This window comes from Emydura macquarii, unplaced genomic scaffold (genome assembly GCF_026122565.2).
Source record: "Emydura macquarii macquarii isolate MOO-44397 ecotype Brisbane River unplaced genomic scaffold, CSIRO-AGI_Emac_v2 contig_3322, whole genome shotgun sequence".
NCBI classification, from domain to species: domain Eukaryota; kingdom Metazoa; phylum Chordata; order Testudines; family Chelidae; genus Emydura; species Emydura macquarii.
The window spans coordinates 575,081-590,814 of record NW_027133459.1 but is presented as its reverse complement, the minus strand read 5'-3'; the positions used below and the strand labels follow the sequence as shown (position 1 = coordinate 590,814).

The 15,734-nt window shown below is 61.5% G+C and overlaps 2 protein-coding genes across 2 annotated transcripts; one reads left to right on the top strand and one right to left on the bottom strand.

Moving 5' to 3' along the window:
• The first annotated feature begins 265 nt into the window (after positions 1–265).
• On the top strand, positions 266–2,800 carry NRL (neural retina leucine zipper). Its single transcript, XM_067533106.1, has 3 exons — positions 266–338; positions 1,564–1,958; positions 2,416–2,800. The coding sequence occupies exons 2-3, from the start codon at positions 1,596–1,598 to the stop codon at positions 2,746–2,748; spliced, it is 696 nt and encodes a 231-aa protein (XP_067389207.1). The 5' UTR covers positions 266–338; positions 1,564–1,595; the 3' UTR covers positions 2,749–2,800.
• Positions 2,801–5,292: 2,492 nt separating this feature from the next.
• Positions 5,293–12,342, bottom strand: CPNE6 (copine 6). Its single transcript, XM_067533160.1, has 16 exons — positions 12,180–12,342; positions 11,722–11,898; positions 11,046–11,120; positions 10,605–10,679; positions 10,370–10,453; positions 10,103–10,192; positions 9,701–9,799; positions 9,345–9,431; positions 8,008–8,067; positions 7,778–7,911; positions 7,152–7,206; positions 7,012–7,063; positions 6,606–6,739; positions 6,096–6,329; positions 5,835–5,979; positions 5,293–5,702 (listed from the first exon to the last, which is right to left on the bottom strand). The coding sequence occupies exons 1-15, from the start codon at positions 12,330–12,332 to the stop codon at positions 5,851–5,853; spliced, it is 1,638 nt and encodes a 545-aa protein (XP_067389261.1). The 5' UTR covers positions 12,333–12,342; the 3' UTR covers positions 5,293–5,702; positions 5,835–5,850.
• Between the last annotated feature and the right edge of the window lie 3,392 nt (positions 12,343–15,734).

The following is a 15,734-nucleotide window of genomic DNA, read 5'->3' as shown; positions in this document are numbered from 1 at the left end:
GGGCCGGGGTGAGATGGGGGAGGCTGGGTGGGGCAGGGAGAAATGTGTGGGGTTGCGGTGGGGGGGATCCAAAGTCATTGGGGGAGGGTCGCTGTGGGGGGAGGGGAACCCCCAGGCTCCTATGACACCTCCGGACCCTTACCTCCGAGCCCCGCCCTCGCATGCTAATGAGGCGCCCCACCATTGGCCAGCGGCTAATGAGATGCGGGTGACCTCAGTGCCCGCTGGTCTTTAAATGGGAGCGCGGCGGCCGGGCGGCGCGTAGCTCAGGGCGGGTCCCGGGCGGGCGCTGCTGGTTCCCCAGGGCGACCCCTGGCGGCGGCGGGCGGCACTGACAGGTGAGCAGTGGAGCGGAGCGGAGCGGAGCGGAGCAGATGGAGGGAGCAGATGGATAAAGGGGTGGGGGGGTGGAGTAGTGTGGGGAGGGGGAGAAGTGGGGGGCAGAGGGGGATGGGGGGGCTGGAGCAGTGTGGGGGTGGAAGGAGATGCAGCTGGCTGGAGAGCAGGGGGGCTGCAGAAGTCGGGGTGGCGGGTGTGTGTGAAGGGGTGGGGGGCGGGAAAGGCAGCGGGCGGGCGGGGGAGAGGTCCCCGCCCCGGTCTGTATACACCCACCGTGCGTCCCTCGCCTGAGGGCTCTGTGCCGCCTTTCCCAGCCAGGCTGCTTTATTCCTGCTGAGCCCCCTGAGCTTCATATCACCCGGTCCTCATGTGGGGCCGGTCTGGAGACACGGGGGTGGTCCCGGGGGACCCGCTGCTCTGTGCGAGGGGCAGCCCATGTGGAGCAAGGAACCTGTAACGCAAACGCCAGGCGGCCTCCGGGGACTCGGATCATGCGTCAGTCCAGTCCATATACTGCGCTGGTCCGTACACAGCCATTGCCAATAGGAGATGCAACTCTCTACAGCAAGGGCCCTATATGGGGGACATCCCTTTGCCTTGATAACCGGGTGTCTCCTTAACAGTCTATATAGCTGGTCAATATACAGAATTGGTCCACGTAGCAGTCCAGAGACTTAGCCAGTGCCTATACCTGGCCTATATAGAAAACTGGTCCATGTAACTGGTCGTTATAGGGAGCCAATCTGTGTAATTGGGACATATTTACAGCTGGTCTATATGCCTGGTTTATATAGAAGGCTTGTCTGTATAGCAAGTTGGTCTGTAGAACTGGTCCATAGACCAAGTTGGTCCATATAGAAAGCTGGTCCATAGATACAACGGGTTCGTGGAGCCAGTCTGTAGAGAAAGTTGGTCTGTGTAGCTAGCCTGTAGACCAGCTATATAGACCAGCTTTCTCTATTTAGAAAGCCGGTCCGTGGACACAGTCGCTCTGTGGAGCAGTCCATAGATACAACTAGTCCATATAGCCATTCCATAGAGACAGTTGGTCCACATAGCTGGTCTATTTAATAAGCCAGTCCATGGATATAGCCGGTCCGTAGACACAGCTGGTCCATATAGCCGGTCCGTAGACACAGCCGGTCCATATAGCTCTGCGCTGAGTGGCTCTGCAGCCCAGTCAGCCCCAGCCCCCTCACCCTGTGTCTCTTCTTGCCCCCCCAGGTCCTGTGCCCCACGACGCTGCCCCACCCAGGATGTCGGTGCCCCTGGCCGAGCTCCCTACCAGCCCACTGGCCCTGGAATATCTCAACGACTTTGACCTGCTGAAGTTCGAGGTCAAGCGGGAGCCTGCGGGCCCGATGGGCGGGGCCTCCCCGGGGCCCTCCCCCTGCAGCTCAGTGCCGCCCTCCCCCACGCTGAGCGAGCGGGGCTTGGGGGGCGGAGGGGACCCCCAGGCGGGGCTGGAGGAGCTGTACTGGCTGGCGGCGCTGCACCAGCAGATGGCGGGGGGCGGGGAGGGGCTGGGGCTCAGCACAGAGGAGGCGGTGGAGGCCCTGCTGGGGGGCATGGCCGAGGGGGGGCTCTGCCCCGGGGGGCCGCTCCAGCCACAGCAGCCGGTGAGTTGGGGGGGGGGAGTGAGGAGTGTTGGGGGGAGGCAGAAAGAAAAGAGCGGGTGTAGGGGAGGAGAAGGGAAAAGAGGGGCTGGGGCAGGAAGCCAGGGGCTGTGGGTCGGGAGTCAGGGGCACCGGCGGGGCTGGGGGGTGCCCAGGGCCGGGCTAGCAGGAGGATGTGGGTCAGGATCAAGGGGCACTGGCAGGGCTGGGGGGAGCCCAGGGCTGCAGGTGGGGAGTGAGGGCACCGGAGGAGCTGGGGATGGGGGGTGCCCAGGTCCTGGCTAGCAGGGGGCTGTGGGTCAGGAGTGAGGGGACTGGCAGGGCTGGGAGTTGGGGGGTGCCCAGGGCCGGGCTAGCAGGGGGCTGCGGGTGGGGAGTGAGCGGCACCGGTGGACCCGTGGCCTGGATCTGTGCCCATTCCCGTCTCTCTGCCCCCTCTCGACCCTCCCCCCCCCCGCAGCTCCCGCCCCTCCAGGACCACTTCTCGGACGAGCAGCTGCTGGGCATGTCGGTGCGGGAGCTGAACCGCCAGCTGCGGGGCTTCGGCAAGGAGGAGGTGCTGCGCCTCAAGCAGAAGCGCCGCACCCTGAAGAACCGCGGCTACGCCCAGTCCTGCCGCTTCAAGCGGGTGCAGCAGCGCCACGTGCTGGAGGCCGAGAAGGGCCGGCTGGCCCGCGAGCTGGACGCCCTGCGGGGGGAGCTGGCCCGGCTGGCCCACGAGCGCGACGTCTACAAGGCCCGCTGCGAGAAGATGCTGCCCCCGCCCGCCTCGTCCTCGCCCTTCTTCCTCTGAGCTGCCCCCCCCCCCCGGGGCGGGGGGCCACGGATGCTGGGAGGATGGGCAGCCGGAGGGGGGGGGCGCTGCTGTCTGAAGGATTTTGGGGAGGTGTCCTTCCGCCTTTGGCCAGCAGGGGGCGCTGGCTGTCTGTAGGACCTGTGTGTGGCCAGCAGGGGGGTGTTTGTGTGTGTGGGGGGGGGGGGGGTTGGGGGGAGTGACTTTATGGTTCCCCCTTCCCTGCCTCTGAAGGGGGAGCAATTTTTGGAGGGGCGGGGGACATTTTGTGGAGGGGGGCAGTAGGATAAAAGTTCCTGTGAATCTGAAAGGGGAGGGGGGCAGGGACAAGTGTGGGGGACCTCCCCATCAGGCCCACTGATGCTGCACCCTAAAAAGTGGCAGCAGGGGCCACACAGCCCCCCCAGCCCCACTTCGACTCCCCAGGGGCCCAAGCTGGGGGGCCAGCCAGCTGCTGCACCCCCCATCAACAGGTGCCCCCCCCCGTGTTGCAGTGTGTCAGCAAACTACCTCCTGTCACCCCCAGATTGGATCGGCCTCTCACTGCACCCCGGCTGGCGGGTGATGTCAAACCCCCCCTGCATCCCATGAGTGGCCTCCAGTGGCCAACACCCCCCACACTCCTTACGCCTCAGCCTGAATCTCCAGCCCCACCATCAGACAATCACCCCCCTACGGACGCCCTGCTGGCCGGGAGTGGGGTGCACCTGCCAACCAGCCCCCCGGTAACTCAGGGCCCCCCAGTTCCTTCATATCCTCAGCGTGAACTCCCCCCCCCCCCCAAAGCAACTAGGCAGGTCCTATTATCATAGAACTAGAGGTGTGTGTGTGTGTGTGGTGTGGGTGTGTCTGCGCCCCCTGCTGGAGGGAAGGGCCCTGCTGTGTGTGTGTGTCCATCGAGGGTGTGTGTGTGTGGGGGGGGGGCTGTGGAGTGTGTGTGTGTGGCGGGGGCGGGTGTTAGGTTTTAAGCCCTCCCCCTGCATTCTGCTTTAGCGGGCTGCTACCCTTGCCCAGGGGGTGGGCTCTCGGCGGGGCCCCGCCCAGGGGAGGGGCTCTGGGGGCCAAGGGGCGGGGCCAGAAACGAATTAGCAGGTTTCCAAATGTCTTTGTAGAATAAACCTCATTCAAAAAAAAAAAAAAAAAATCCCGCCCGCCTTGCTGCAGTTTTTTGGGAGGGGCGGAGCCTAGCAAGGGGGCGTGGCCTACGGAAGCCCCGCCCCCTGGCAGGATCAGTTCCGCCTCTCAGTCACCCCCCTCATGCGATCCCCTCTCCCGGGAGGACCAGATGGACACCAGCTAGGCGCCTGGACCCCTGGGTTCTCTTACCAGCTCTGGGGGGGGGGGGGAGCGGTGCCTAGTGGTTAGAGCGGGGGGGGGGGGGGGCTGGGTGCCAGGACTCCTGGGTTCTCTTCTCTCTCTGTCTCCAGTCCTCACAGCCCCGGCTGCGAGCGCCTGCTGCGAGGTGCGGGGGTGCGATTGTCAGCCGCCAGCTGTGAGGGGGTGGGGAGCAGGAACTGGCTGTTGTGGGGGCACGGCCGGTGGCCCCCCCCGTCGGAAATTCACACCCAGAGAAGACAGGAAAATGAGCCACTGCTGGGAATTCACAACAGCCTCTGATCACCCGCTAGGAATGGGTTTAACCCTTCAAGGGGCGCTGTCCCCTGGGCTCTGCCCCCCCCCCCAGCTCTGTTGGTGCCCCTCACGCCCGACCCACAGCCCCTGCCAGCCCAGCCCTGGGCTCCCTCCCTGCCCCCCCTCCCAGATGCACTGCAGCAGTCACCCTCCCCGCCCAGGCTGCTTTCAGCTCCACGCTTGGCTTTGCTGCGGGACCAGAGCTGGGTCGCGGCTCCCGGGCGTCCCGTCGGCTTCTCCGGGGATCGGCCGCCGAGCATCACTTTGGGCTCCCCCAGCCCGGGAGAACCCAAGGACGGAGAAGACGGGTCAATGACCCCTTGTCGGCTCAGCTGCGTAAGCCAGGCCTGGGCCTTTTCCTACCTGAATTCCCGGCTGTCCCGGAGCAGATCTCCGAGAGAAACAGCCCTTCTCCGCGCCGGAGAACCCCCGGGTCCCTCGCTGAGTCGTCCCCAGGGTTAATTCCCCATCCTGGTCAAAATCTGCCCCTTATTTCCGCTCTGAATTGCTCCGGCTTCACACCGGCTGGATTGAAAAGCGAATTAACCTGTTTCCGTTGCCCATGTCGGTGCTGGCAGACGGGGATCATCCTCTCCGCTCCGACAGGACATTCCCTGATTGCCGGAGCTTTCCGGACCCAGAGTCTCCTGGGGAGCTCGTGGTCGGCTGGTTGCCCCCCCCTCCCCGGATCCTTGTCCGTGGTGCTGCGCCCCAGGCAGCTAGCCCTGGCTTTTGTCAGCTGGTACCCGCGTGTCCCTTGGAGGGCGCCTCGACTGGGGTGCGGGGCTGGGGGGAGCCCCAGGGTCTCAGCGGGAGAAAGGCCATGGGAGCGTCTTGCTGTCGCTCTCCATCCACCTCCATTTCCTGCCCTGCTGAGCCAGGACCCAGAGCAATGACTCTCCCAGGCCAGAATGAGGGTCCATAGGGCTGATTTATTGAGGGGGTTGGGTAGGGTGGGGGTGTCACTCTGGGGGGAGGTCGGGTTGGGGACCGACTGGGGTAGGGCAAATCAGGGCGAGGGAGGGAGGTGGTTTGGGGTGTGGGAGGGTCAGGTTGTGGGGGATTTAGGGAGGGTGGGGGGAAAATTGGGGTAGGGAGGGGGCACGAGGGGGAATGGGGGTGCACGGGTTGGGGGCAGTCACGCTAGGTAGGAAGCCAGAGGCCTGTGAACAGTGGGGCCTGTGGGGCTCAGGTCCAACCTTCATCCTGAGTGGGCGCCATGGGGCAGGAGCCCCTCACCCTGCGTCAGTCCTCAGAGCCCCTGGTGCAGGCAGGTCCAGGAGAAAGGGCCGGAGATCAGTGGCGGCAAAGGACAGAGGCACCTGGGGGGAGATGTGGGGCAAGGGATGGACGGAATGAGAAAGGCAGGAAGGAGTGAGAGGTTGTTGGAAAAGAGCTGGTGCCCTCCCGATCCCCAGCCTCTGCCCCGCCCTGGGGCAAAGAGAGGCACTTACCCTGGGGTGCCATGGGTCAGGCTGTGGGGCTCTCACTGGGGCGGGTTGCCCGGGGGCCTGGGACAATGCCACGGCTGCCATAATATTCCACCACCTGTTTGGGCACCTCGGCCAGCACGCACTTGGCCAGCGCTGCTGGCGGGGCCTGTGGGGAGAAGGAGGGAGTGAGGCGGAGCCGGATGGAAGGAAGTGGAGCCAGGAAGTGGGAGGAGCCAGACGGAACCAGACGGAGGTGGGCGTCCCCCCCGCCCCCCAGCTCACCTTCTTGAACTCGCGGAAGGGAACGAACTGGACGATGTCACGGGCGGGGCGCTCCCCCCCGGATGCCAGGGTCCCGTCCTCGTCGTCCAGCGCCCGCATGTCGGAGAAGTCGGTGTTGCCCACCCCCACGATGATGATGGAGACGGGCAGGCGCGAGGCCCGGAGGACGGCATCCCGCGTGGCCGGCATGTCACTCAGGACCCCGTCCGTCAGCACCAGCAGCACCCGGTACCGCTAGGGGGGGCGGGGAAGAGGGGCATCAGTCCTAGGGGACCTTGACCCCCTTCCTTCCTGCCACCCCCCTTCCCTGCCCAGCCCCCCACCCAGCCCCCCAACCCTGCCTCTCCGTCCATTAGCACCAGCTGCCCCTGGCACCATGGGGGACGGGGGAGAGTCAGGACTCTCCGGACCCCAACTCTCCCCCCACGAGCCCCTTCCAATGCCTCCTCCCCTCCTGCTGCCCCCTTCCTCTCCTCCCACTGCCACTCCCCCTCTCCGCCCCCTCCTCACCATGGGGTGCTTGCTGCCCTCTTCCTCTTTGGCAGGGGCCAGCACCCGATTGATGATGGGGGCCAGGTTGGTGGGGCCGTAGAGCTGGATCTGGGGCAGACACCGCTTGTAGGCCTCGATCACCCCAGAGATCCCTGAGGGAGGGAGAGACACTGTGGACACCTGGGTTCTCTTCCCAACTCTGGGAGGGGAGTGGGGTCTAGTGGTTAGAGCAGGGGGAGCCTGGGAGCCAGGACGCCTGGGTTCTCTGCCCGGCTCTGGGAGGGACGTGGGGTCTAGTGGTTAGAGCAGGGGGAGGCCTGGGAGCCAGGATGCCTGGGTTCTCCTGGGCTGATCTCGGTCAGGGTGCCCAGTGCATCGCCTGGCTTAATTAATGACACTAGTTAACGAAGAGAGATTCTCCTACGTTCACACTCCGGGTTGTCTGGGTCGAAGTTGATGGCGAAGTCATGGGAGACCTGGGGAAGGGGGAGATGCTGGCTCAGAGACAGCAAGAGAGAGAAAACGCTGCCCCCCCATCTCTTCCCCCCAGTTCCCCAAATTTACCTCGTTATTCGGGGGGATCCGTGCCCCAAATCCAAAGGCTGGGAACTTCTTGTCGCTGGAAGAGAGAGAGAGAGAGACATGGGACTGGGGTGCTATTGGAAGGGACCCCAAATGGCCAATGGGACCCAGGTGTCCGGGAGGAAGTGCAGGTCTCTCAGCCCTAGGGGGCGCAGCAGCTCCCAGCCCCAGAGGAGTCATTTAGGATAGCGAGATCGTATTCCAAAGGACTGTGGGTAATTCACTACCACAGGACTCCAGGGCAAAGGACTGTGGGTAATTTGCTGCTGCAAAGGATTGTGGGTAACTGGCGAAAGCAGGACTCTGATGCAAAGGATTGTGGGTCGTTTGGGAGACCAGGAATTTGCTGCAAAGGATTGTGGGTAGCTTGGGAGAGCAGGACTCTGATGCAAAGGATTGTGGGTCGTTTCTGAGAGCAGGGTCGCTTGTGTGAAGGATGGCGGTAAACACAGACTAGCTTTTTGTCGGTAGTTGGCAGGAGTGGGATCCTGGGGCAATGCATCGTGGGTAACTTGCTTTTGGGGTGGAGACGAGAGATGGGGATGGAACCCAGGTGTCCTGGACGGCAGCGCGGGGTCTCTCCCCTGGGGGGGAAGGGGTGCCGTTACCTGTCGTAGTCCTGGCAGATCTCGCCCACGGCCGACAGGGCTTTGAGGTATTCGTTGGGTTCCTTGGGGTTGATGAAATGCAAGGAGTGCTCGCTGCGTGGGTCCCCGTTGGACGCCGTGAAGTCAATTGCCACCTGCAAGGGGAAGGGGTGGGGGGAAGGGGTCAGATGTGGGATGCACACCCAAGTCTCAGCCTCTCCCCACCCCGCCACCAGACCCGTCCTCCTCACCGTAAAGTAGATCTGCAGCCCGCCCATGATGTAATCCAGGAACGTGTGAACCTTCTCCACCTGCCGGGGAAGGGTTAAATAATATCACCAGCGGGTCCTTGGTGGGCGGGGAGAATTAGCCAGCAGGGCCAGTGTCGGGGGCCCGTTAAAAACGAGTCGCTCCCGAGCAACGACGATTGATAACGAGACAGCGACAATGAGCGACGCGAAGGTCACCGCATCCAACAGGACCAAGGCAACCGAGACGGGCCTTGTCCAACTTGGTCTTAACAATGGCCAACGACGGGGACCCTCCGACCTACCTCGGACGCCTTGTCCGGAGCTTCACGCCCCTGAGCGTGAGAAAGTTTCCCTGATGTCAACTTCCCTGACTGGGAATTAAGCCCCATATGTCTTGTTCGACTGGCAGTGGAAATGGAGAACAACTCTCATCCTCTTTGTAACAGCCCTTAGAAGACTTTTCTCTAGACTAAAGACGCCCCGGTTTTTGGGTTGTTTTTACACCTTTCCTCAGCCGTCGGGTTTTTGTCCTCTTTTGTTGCCCATTTCTGGACTCGCTCCAATTTGTCTCCCTCTTTCCTACAGAGCGACACTCCAAATTGGCCCAAGTCTTGAGGAGAATGTGAGAATGACCCGCCGTGTCTCCTGCCAATACGCCCGGGGAATATCAGCCTCTCCCGGAACCGCGCCGCATTGGTGACTCATCCTCGCTTTGTGATCCAAGCCCCCAGATCCTGTTCTACCCCCGAGCCGCCCGAGCCAAGTTATTCCCTGCATCGTCGCTGATTTTTCCCTTCCTAAGTGAAGTGCTCTGAGCTCGTCTTTATTGAATTTCAGCCCGTTGGGCCCAGACCAATTCTTCAATTAGACAAGGTCGTTTTTGAATGCTAATCGTGTTCTCCGGCTTGCTGGCCGCCCCTCTCAGCTTGCTGTCATCTACAGATTTTATTTGCTTTCTCGCCACTCCGTTGGCCAAGTCATTAATGAAGGTATGGAATAATACCCGACTAACCCCAGAGGATCACACTAGAGACGTCCAGCAACCAACCGATAACCCCTCGTTGCGTACTGGCTTTCACCCAGCCCTCAGTGGTCATTAATAATGCAAATTAAGTGGCAGGAGAAAGGTAAAAACTGGTAAGGTGTTCATCATACAGCCAATTAGGAATCATAATTCGTTAAAATAATAAGCCGCGGCTATTCCCGAGACACAGTCAATTATTTATTCCCCAAGGTCTGGAAGAGTGGCGAGTCTGTGGTTGAGCCACAAATGGGACCCAGGAGTCCTGCGGCCCCGGTCCTGCCCGCGGAACCTGCCTTGCGCCCCCCTCGCTCACCTTGCACTGGGTGAGGAGCACGGTGCCGGAGTTGGTGTAGTGTTTCTTCTTGTCCCGGTACTTCGGGTTGATGCACGCGAACTCCAGCTGCCCAGCGACGGGGAGAAGGGGGGTCAGAATTGTGCCTTCAACTCCTCACCGGCGCCAGAGCTGGGGAGAGAACCCAGGAGTCCGGGCACCCCGCCCCTCCCCCCAATAACCCACTAGACCACACTCCTCTTCCGGAGCTGGGCATAGAACCCAGGAATCCTGGCTCGCAGCCCCGCCCCCCCCAGCTCTAACCACTAGCCCCCACTCCCTGCCCAGAGCTGGGCAGAGAACCCAGGAGTCCGGGCTCCCAACCCTGCCCTCCATACCTCTTTTCCCGAGGAAACCTCCTGCATTTCACGGAAGGTCGTGGTGAATTCACCGATGTAATCGTGTTTCCCGCTGGAATTATAGTCGTACACGATGCACTGGGAGAAAAAAAAGATGGAGTGTGAAAGACCCTCCCAGAACCAGGAGAGAACCCAGGAGTCCTAGCTCCCAGCCCCCACGCTCTAACCACTAGACCCAACTCCCCTCCCAGCACTGGGGAGAGAACCCAGGTGTCCAGGCTTCCAGCCCCCCTCCTCTAACCACTAGACCCTACTCCCCTCCCAGAGATGGAGAGAGAACCCAGGCATCCTGGCTCCCAGCGTACCCCCCACCTCCTCTAACCACTAGATCCCACTACCCTCCCAGAGCTGGGGAGAGAACCCAGGCGTCCGGCTACTCACCCGTATGGTCTTGTCCGGGTCACAGCTGCACAGCGAGTGGACGGAAAGGCGGAAGGGTTCCCAGCTGGGGCTCAGATTGTTATTTACCACCTGGGGAGTGGGGGGGGCGTGGCAGGGGGGTGAGTAGGGGTCAACACTGCACCCTCCGCCCTGCTGCCCCACTCCCTTCATCCGCTCCTCCCTCTGACACCCCCCCACTGCCAGACAGCCTCCCCGTCACCCCCCCCCCCCCCGCGTCCCTTCCCCCCGACACCCCCAGCCCCTCACCTCCGTCCTTATCACCAGCTGTTCCCCGTGGTTACCCATCGCCTTGTAGATCTCCAGGAAAGGGTCCGACTTGCTGAAAAGATCCTACAGCGAGGGGGAGAGAGAATGAGCCCCACAGGACGCCTGGGTCCTCTCCTGGCTCTGGGAGGGGAGTGGGGTCTAGTGGTTGGAGCAGGGGGGGGCTGGGAGACCCAGGACTCCTGGGTTCTCTGGGAAGGGATCTTCGCTTTCTTACCTTGTTGTCCAAGTTCTGAGCCCGGAATTCAAGCTGCACAAAGTCGTTGGTGCTAGTGACTTCTTCTGCTTCAATCTGTGGGGCAGGGCAGGGCGGAGGGAGACACGGATGGACCGAGAGACACAGGAGACCGACAGGGAGAACCTGGAGAATCCTGTTAGACGGAGACACAATCCCCCTGCTCGCCTATCACCACCCTTCCCCATCCATACACCCCTTAGCTACCCTCCCCTCCCAGGACTGGGGAGTGAACCCAGGAGTCCTGGCTCCCAGCCCCCACCCCTGCTCCAACCACTAGCCCCCACTCCCCTCTCAGGGCCGGGGAGCGAACCCAGGAGTCCTGGCTCCCAGCCCCTGTCCAGCCCACACCCACTAGTTCTCTCCTCCCCACCTCTCTTTCTCTGGGGGAAATGTCTCATCCCCTCCCAGTACCCCTCATACCGTGATGGTGGATTTTCCTGCCGTCTCCCCGTTTCTGAGCAGCAGTGGTTTGGTGATTTGGGTCTGGGACACGATCTGTCATGGGGGGAAAGAGGTCAGGGGGCCTGTGCTCCGTGGGGCACCGCGTGCGAAGGATGGACAGGATCCAGGGGGAGGAACTGAAGGGGCGCGTGGTCGGGGTCATGGCGAAGTTGGCAGTTGTGGGAGGGGTTAGGGTCATAAGGGATGGTTAAGGTTGGGGGCACCGTGTCCCCACTTATCCCAGGGTTAGGGTTATCTGGGGGTATACCCCATGTCCCCACCTGGCCTAGGGTTAGGGTTATCTGGGGCTATACCCCATGTCTCCACCTGGCCCAAGATTAGGGTTAGGGTTATCTGGAGATAGACCCCAAGGTTAGGTTTAGGGTTATGGTTATTGGGGGTATACCCTGCATCCCCACCTGTCCCAGGGTTAGGATTAGGGTTATCTGGGGGTATGAATATACCCCATGTCCCCAGGGGTTAGGTTTAGGGTTATGGTTATTGGGGGTTAGGGTTATGGTTATTGGGGGTATACCCCGCATCCCCACCTGTCCCAGGGCTAGGGTTAGGGTTATCTATGGGTATGAATATACCCCACGTCCCCAGGGGTTAGGGTTAGGGTTATGGTTATTGGGGGTATACCTTGTATCCCTACCTGGCCCAGGGAGCACTCGGCCACCCCCAGGAAGGCCTCTTCATCCTGAATATCACCGGCGCCAGCGTCATAGACTTCGAAGCACAGCGCCTGCATCTCCTCAAAGTAGTAGTCCAGCGGGAAGACATGGGAGAAGACGGGGTTCAGGCTGCCGCACATGGTCTCGGTGCGCCCCATCTAGGTGTGGTGAGGGGGGCGAGAGGGTTCAGGAGGAGATTCAGCAGGGAGAGGGTTTGGGGGACCAAAAGGAGGGAGCCCAGGGCAGAGAGATCTCAGAGAGGGGCCCAGAGCCCAGAAAATGCTAGCGGCCATGAGGGTCCCCCAATTTCCCCTAGGTGGAAAGGCGGGACTGTGGGGCAGCCCAAGGGGGGAGACATAGGAGGAGGGGTCCCCAGGACAGGGGATGATCGGGGGATGGGTGGCGGGGCGCCCTCGCCCACCCTCCACACGCCCCATACCTCGCTCCACTGCCCCTCGCTCAGCTGCTTCAGCACCACGCAGGGATTCGGGTGGGGCGGGGTGTCCTGGTCCAGGAGGTTCCAGCAGGAGACCCGCAGCTTGACCCGCGAGGCCCCCAGGGCCACTGGCTGGGACTCGGCGCCCTCCGACATGGGGGGCCTGGGCGGGAGACAGGGGACGTGTGGTGGGACAGATAGATAGATAGATGGATGGAAGGGTTGCTGGAGGGTTTTTTTCGGGGGGGGATGGATGGACGGACGGACGGACGGATGGACGGACGGACTGAGAGGGTCATGGGTGGCTGGACGGATGCCCAGCTGGGCGTGTGTGTGTGGGGGGGGGGCGGGGTTTGCGGAGGGCTGAGCCAATAACCCCGGGGCAGCCCCCGCCTTCCCCGAGCGAGCGCAGGAGTTGGTCTGGACGACGCGGAGTCTCTGCGACAGCTGCTAAAATCCAGCACGGAGAGGAAGGGCCCAAGGGGGCGCCGGGATGGGGTGTGAGTGTGTGTGTGTGTGTGTGTGTGTGTGTGTGTGTGCACACCGGGGGATGCCCAGGCGGTGTTTGTGCCCACTCAGCGTTATTGGTGCCAGTGATTTATGGCTCTGCGGCTCCTTGGCCCAGGGTTGGGACATGACTCTCAGTCCATGGGCAAGGAGGGGTGTTGGGGGAGCCCAGGGCTGTGGGTCAGGAGCGTGTGTGTGTGGAGTGTTGGGCTGTGTGTGTGTCCGTGTCTCTGAGTGAGTGACACTGTGTGTGCTGGGTTGAGGTGTGCACGGGTGTCTATCTGGGTGAGGGTTGTGCAACGTTGTGTGTGTGTGTGTGTGTGTGACCGGGTGGGTGTACATTTTGTGTGTCACGGTTTCCCCGGTGTGTGTACTCCCGCAGCCCCTCCGTCGGGTGTGCGCACGCTGGCTGGCGGTGGTCACAGTATATGTGTTGGGTGTGGGGGGTTGCGTGTCTGTGTCTATCTGGGTGACGTTGGGGTTGCGTGGCATCCCGTCTCCTGGGTGTGCAGTGTGTGTGGCGCTCCACAGACCCTTCCCCGCGCAGCTACACAATGTTGTGTTGCTGCCCCACTGGTGTGGGTGAACTCACCCCGCCTCCTATTGTGCGTCACCCTAACACAACCAACTTCTCAGTCCACCAAGCGACAATTTGGGGTTCAGATTCCCCCAGCCTGGCTTTTTCTGCCGCCTAAAACCCAGAGACCCACCCCCAAAAAAATCCTCCCCCCCCAGTGCACACAAGTTGTGTTAAAAATAACACAACTGGGCAGAAGATCAGGGGCTGGGATCACCGTGGAAATGGAGGGGCACAATTCTCATGTAGGGGTGGGGGTGGGGCTGTGGGAGACGGTTTGGGGAGACATAACACAACCAGGGGCTAACCCCAGGCAACACACAGTGCATGCTTAGAGCACACAGAGCCACAACAGGGACCCACAATGCCGACGCAAAACATGCAGACACAAGGCTCATACCCCCCCTCCCCCAGGACCCACGGCACACCACCGATACACAACACAATGCTGAGACACAACCGGGACACACAACGCCGAGACACCACACCCAGGCGCAACCCTGATACTCCACACACCAGCACAAGACTGATACACAAGCAGGACGCACAACACGCACCCGGTGCCGCACTGGCCCTGTCCCGCAAGGCTGGGTTCGCGGCTCCATCCCCCAGCAATGGGCCTGGAAACGGGAATTGTTACTTGTGTGGAGTCCGGGGTGTGTCTTTGTGCTGTGGAACCTACAACACCCAGGGCAGGGACACACACACAGACACACCAGAAACACACACACCAGGGACACACGCACACACATACACACACCAGGGACACACACTCACACACACCAGGGACACATGCACACACATACACACACCAGGGACACACACACACCAGGGACACACACTCACACACACACCAGGGACACACACATTGTAGCATTGGGTGTACACAGACAGACAAACACCCAGTGTAGGAATGGACCCGCATACAAGAACACACACACACACACACCACCCTGTGTGTGGATGGAGACACACAGACACCACCCACCGTAGGGACACACCCAGAGAAACCCGAGAGGGACACACACACAGGCAACACCCTGGTGTAGGGATGGACACAAACGCACACCACAAGGACACACACACACATACGACCCCCATATAGGGATGGACACACCCTGAAACAACGCCCAGCGCAGGGACACACACAGACACACAACACCCAGTGCAGGGACACACACACACACCAGGGCAGCTGGTGATGGTGGGGGGGGGGGCCAGGGGGTGGCAGACGGGTCCCAGCACCTACCTGGGTGGGGGGGGGGGGCGGACAGCCCGGTCCCTGCTGCCTCCTTTCGCTCTGTCACGCTCCCTCCGTCCCTGCGCCTGCCTCCCTGGGCGGATCGATCTGACCCTGACACACTCCTCCTCGCACACCCTCCCCCCCTGACACACTGCTCGCACACCCTCCCCCTGACACACTCCTCCTTGCACACCTCCCTCCCTTCTCGCTGCTGCGCTCCCTCGCTCCGCTCCAGAACCAGCTGCGCCGGGGGGGGCGGGGCTTGGCGTCTTGGCCCCGCCCCTCGCCCGGGCAGGGACCCCCAGTGGACGCTGCAGTGTGTGTGAGATGCGCAACACACGTGCGGACACACAAGGCAGCAGGGAGAGCCGGCCAGGAGCCACCGCAAAGGCAAGACAACGCACAAGAGGGGCACACAACGCCGGGAGACAACACACACACACACCACACACCACACGCAGGGCGCCGACATGAGCAAGGAGCCGCCACAACCACACCGTCTGCACACAACACAACACACATAAAGACACAACACAACAGGGACATGACACGTCTAGCAAGCAACGGAAAAACTCGCAGCAAGGAACCACACAACATGCACACTACACACAACACAACAGTCACAACACGGCGGGGGAACACAGCATGGGGAAGCAACACCCATGGCAAGGGCCCACCACGTACACCAGGCCCACAACACACAGCAGGGACACACAAGACAGGGACACAATGCTCACAGCAAGGAAGTACCACAAACACAGCCTTACACACAACACAATGCATAGAGAGGTAGGAACAACATACCACACAACAGGGACACACGACACCAGGACATGACACACAGCAAAGGATCCGCTACAAGCAGGCACAAAACAAAAACACACACACAAAAACAACACAGAGAGACAAGAGCCAGGAGCCTCTGCAAACACATGACATAGGCACACAACACACACAACATGCACACGCAAAACACACAGCTAGGAAGCCATGACACAACATTTCTAGCAAACACACAGCAAGGCACCACACCAAAGTACACAACTATACACTGTGCACAACACAACAAAGAGGCGCAAGAAGGTAGGAACACACACCACGCAGCACAGTGACACGGCAAGGGACCCCCCCCCCCACATAAAATAACACTCGGATGGGCAGACACAACACACAACTCATCAGCAAGCAATTCCTACAACACACACCAAACTCCTCCCTCCCCCCAACACGG

Coding starts and splice junctions, on each gene's coding strand:
- NRL (XM_067533106.1), top strand. CDS start 1,596: ATGTCGGTGCCCCTGGCCGAGCTCCCTACCAGCCCACTGGCCCTGGAA. Junction 1,959..2,415: donor CGCTCCAGCCACAGCAGCCG/GTGAGTTGGGGG, acceptor CCCCCCCCGCAG/CTCCCGCCCCTCCAGGACCA.
- CPNE6 (XM_067533160.1), bottom strand. CDS start 12,332: ATGTCGGAGGGCGCCGAGTCCCAGCCAGTGGCCCTGGGGGCCTCGCGG. Junction 11,121..11,721: donor CCGAGTGCTCCCTGGGCCAG/GTAGGGATACAA, acceptor CCCCCATGACAG/ATCGTGTCCCAGACCCAAAT. Junction 6,330..6,605: donor AGGGCAGCAAGCACCCCATG/GTGAGGAGGGGG, acceptor CGCCCCCCCTAG/CGGTACCGGGTGCTGCTGGT.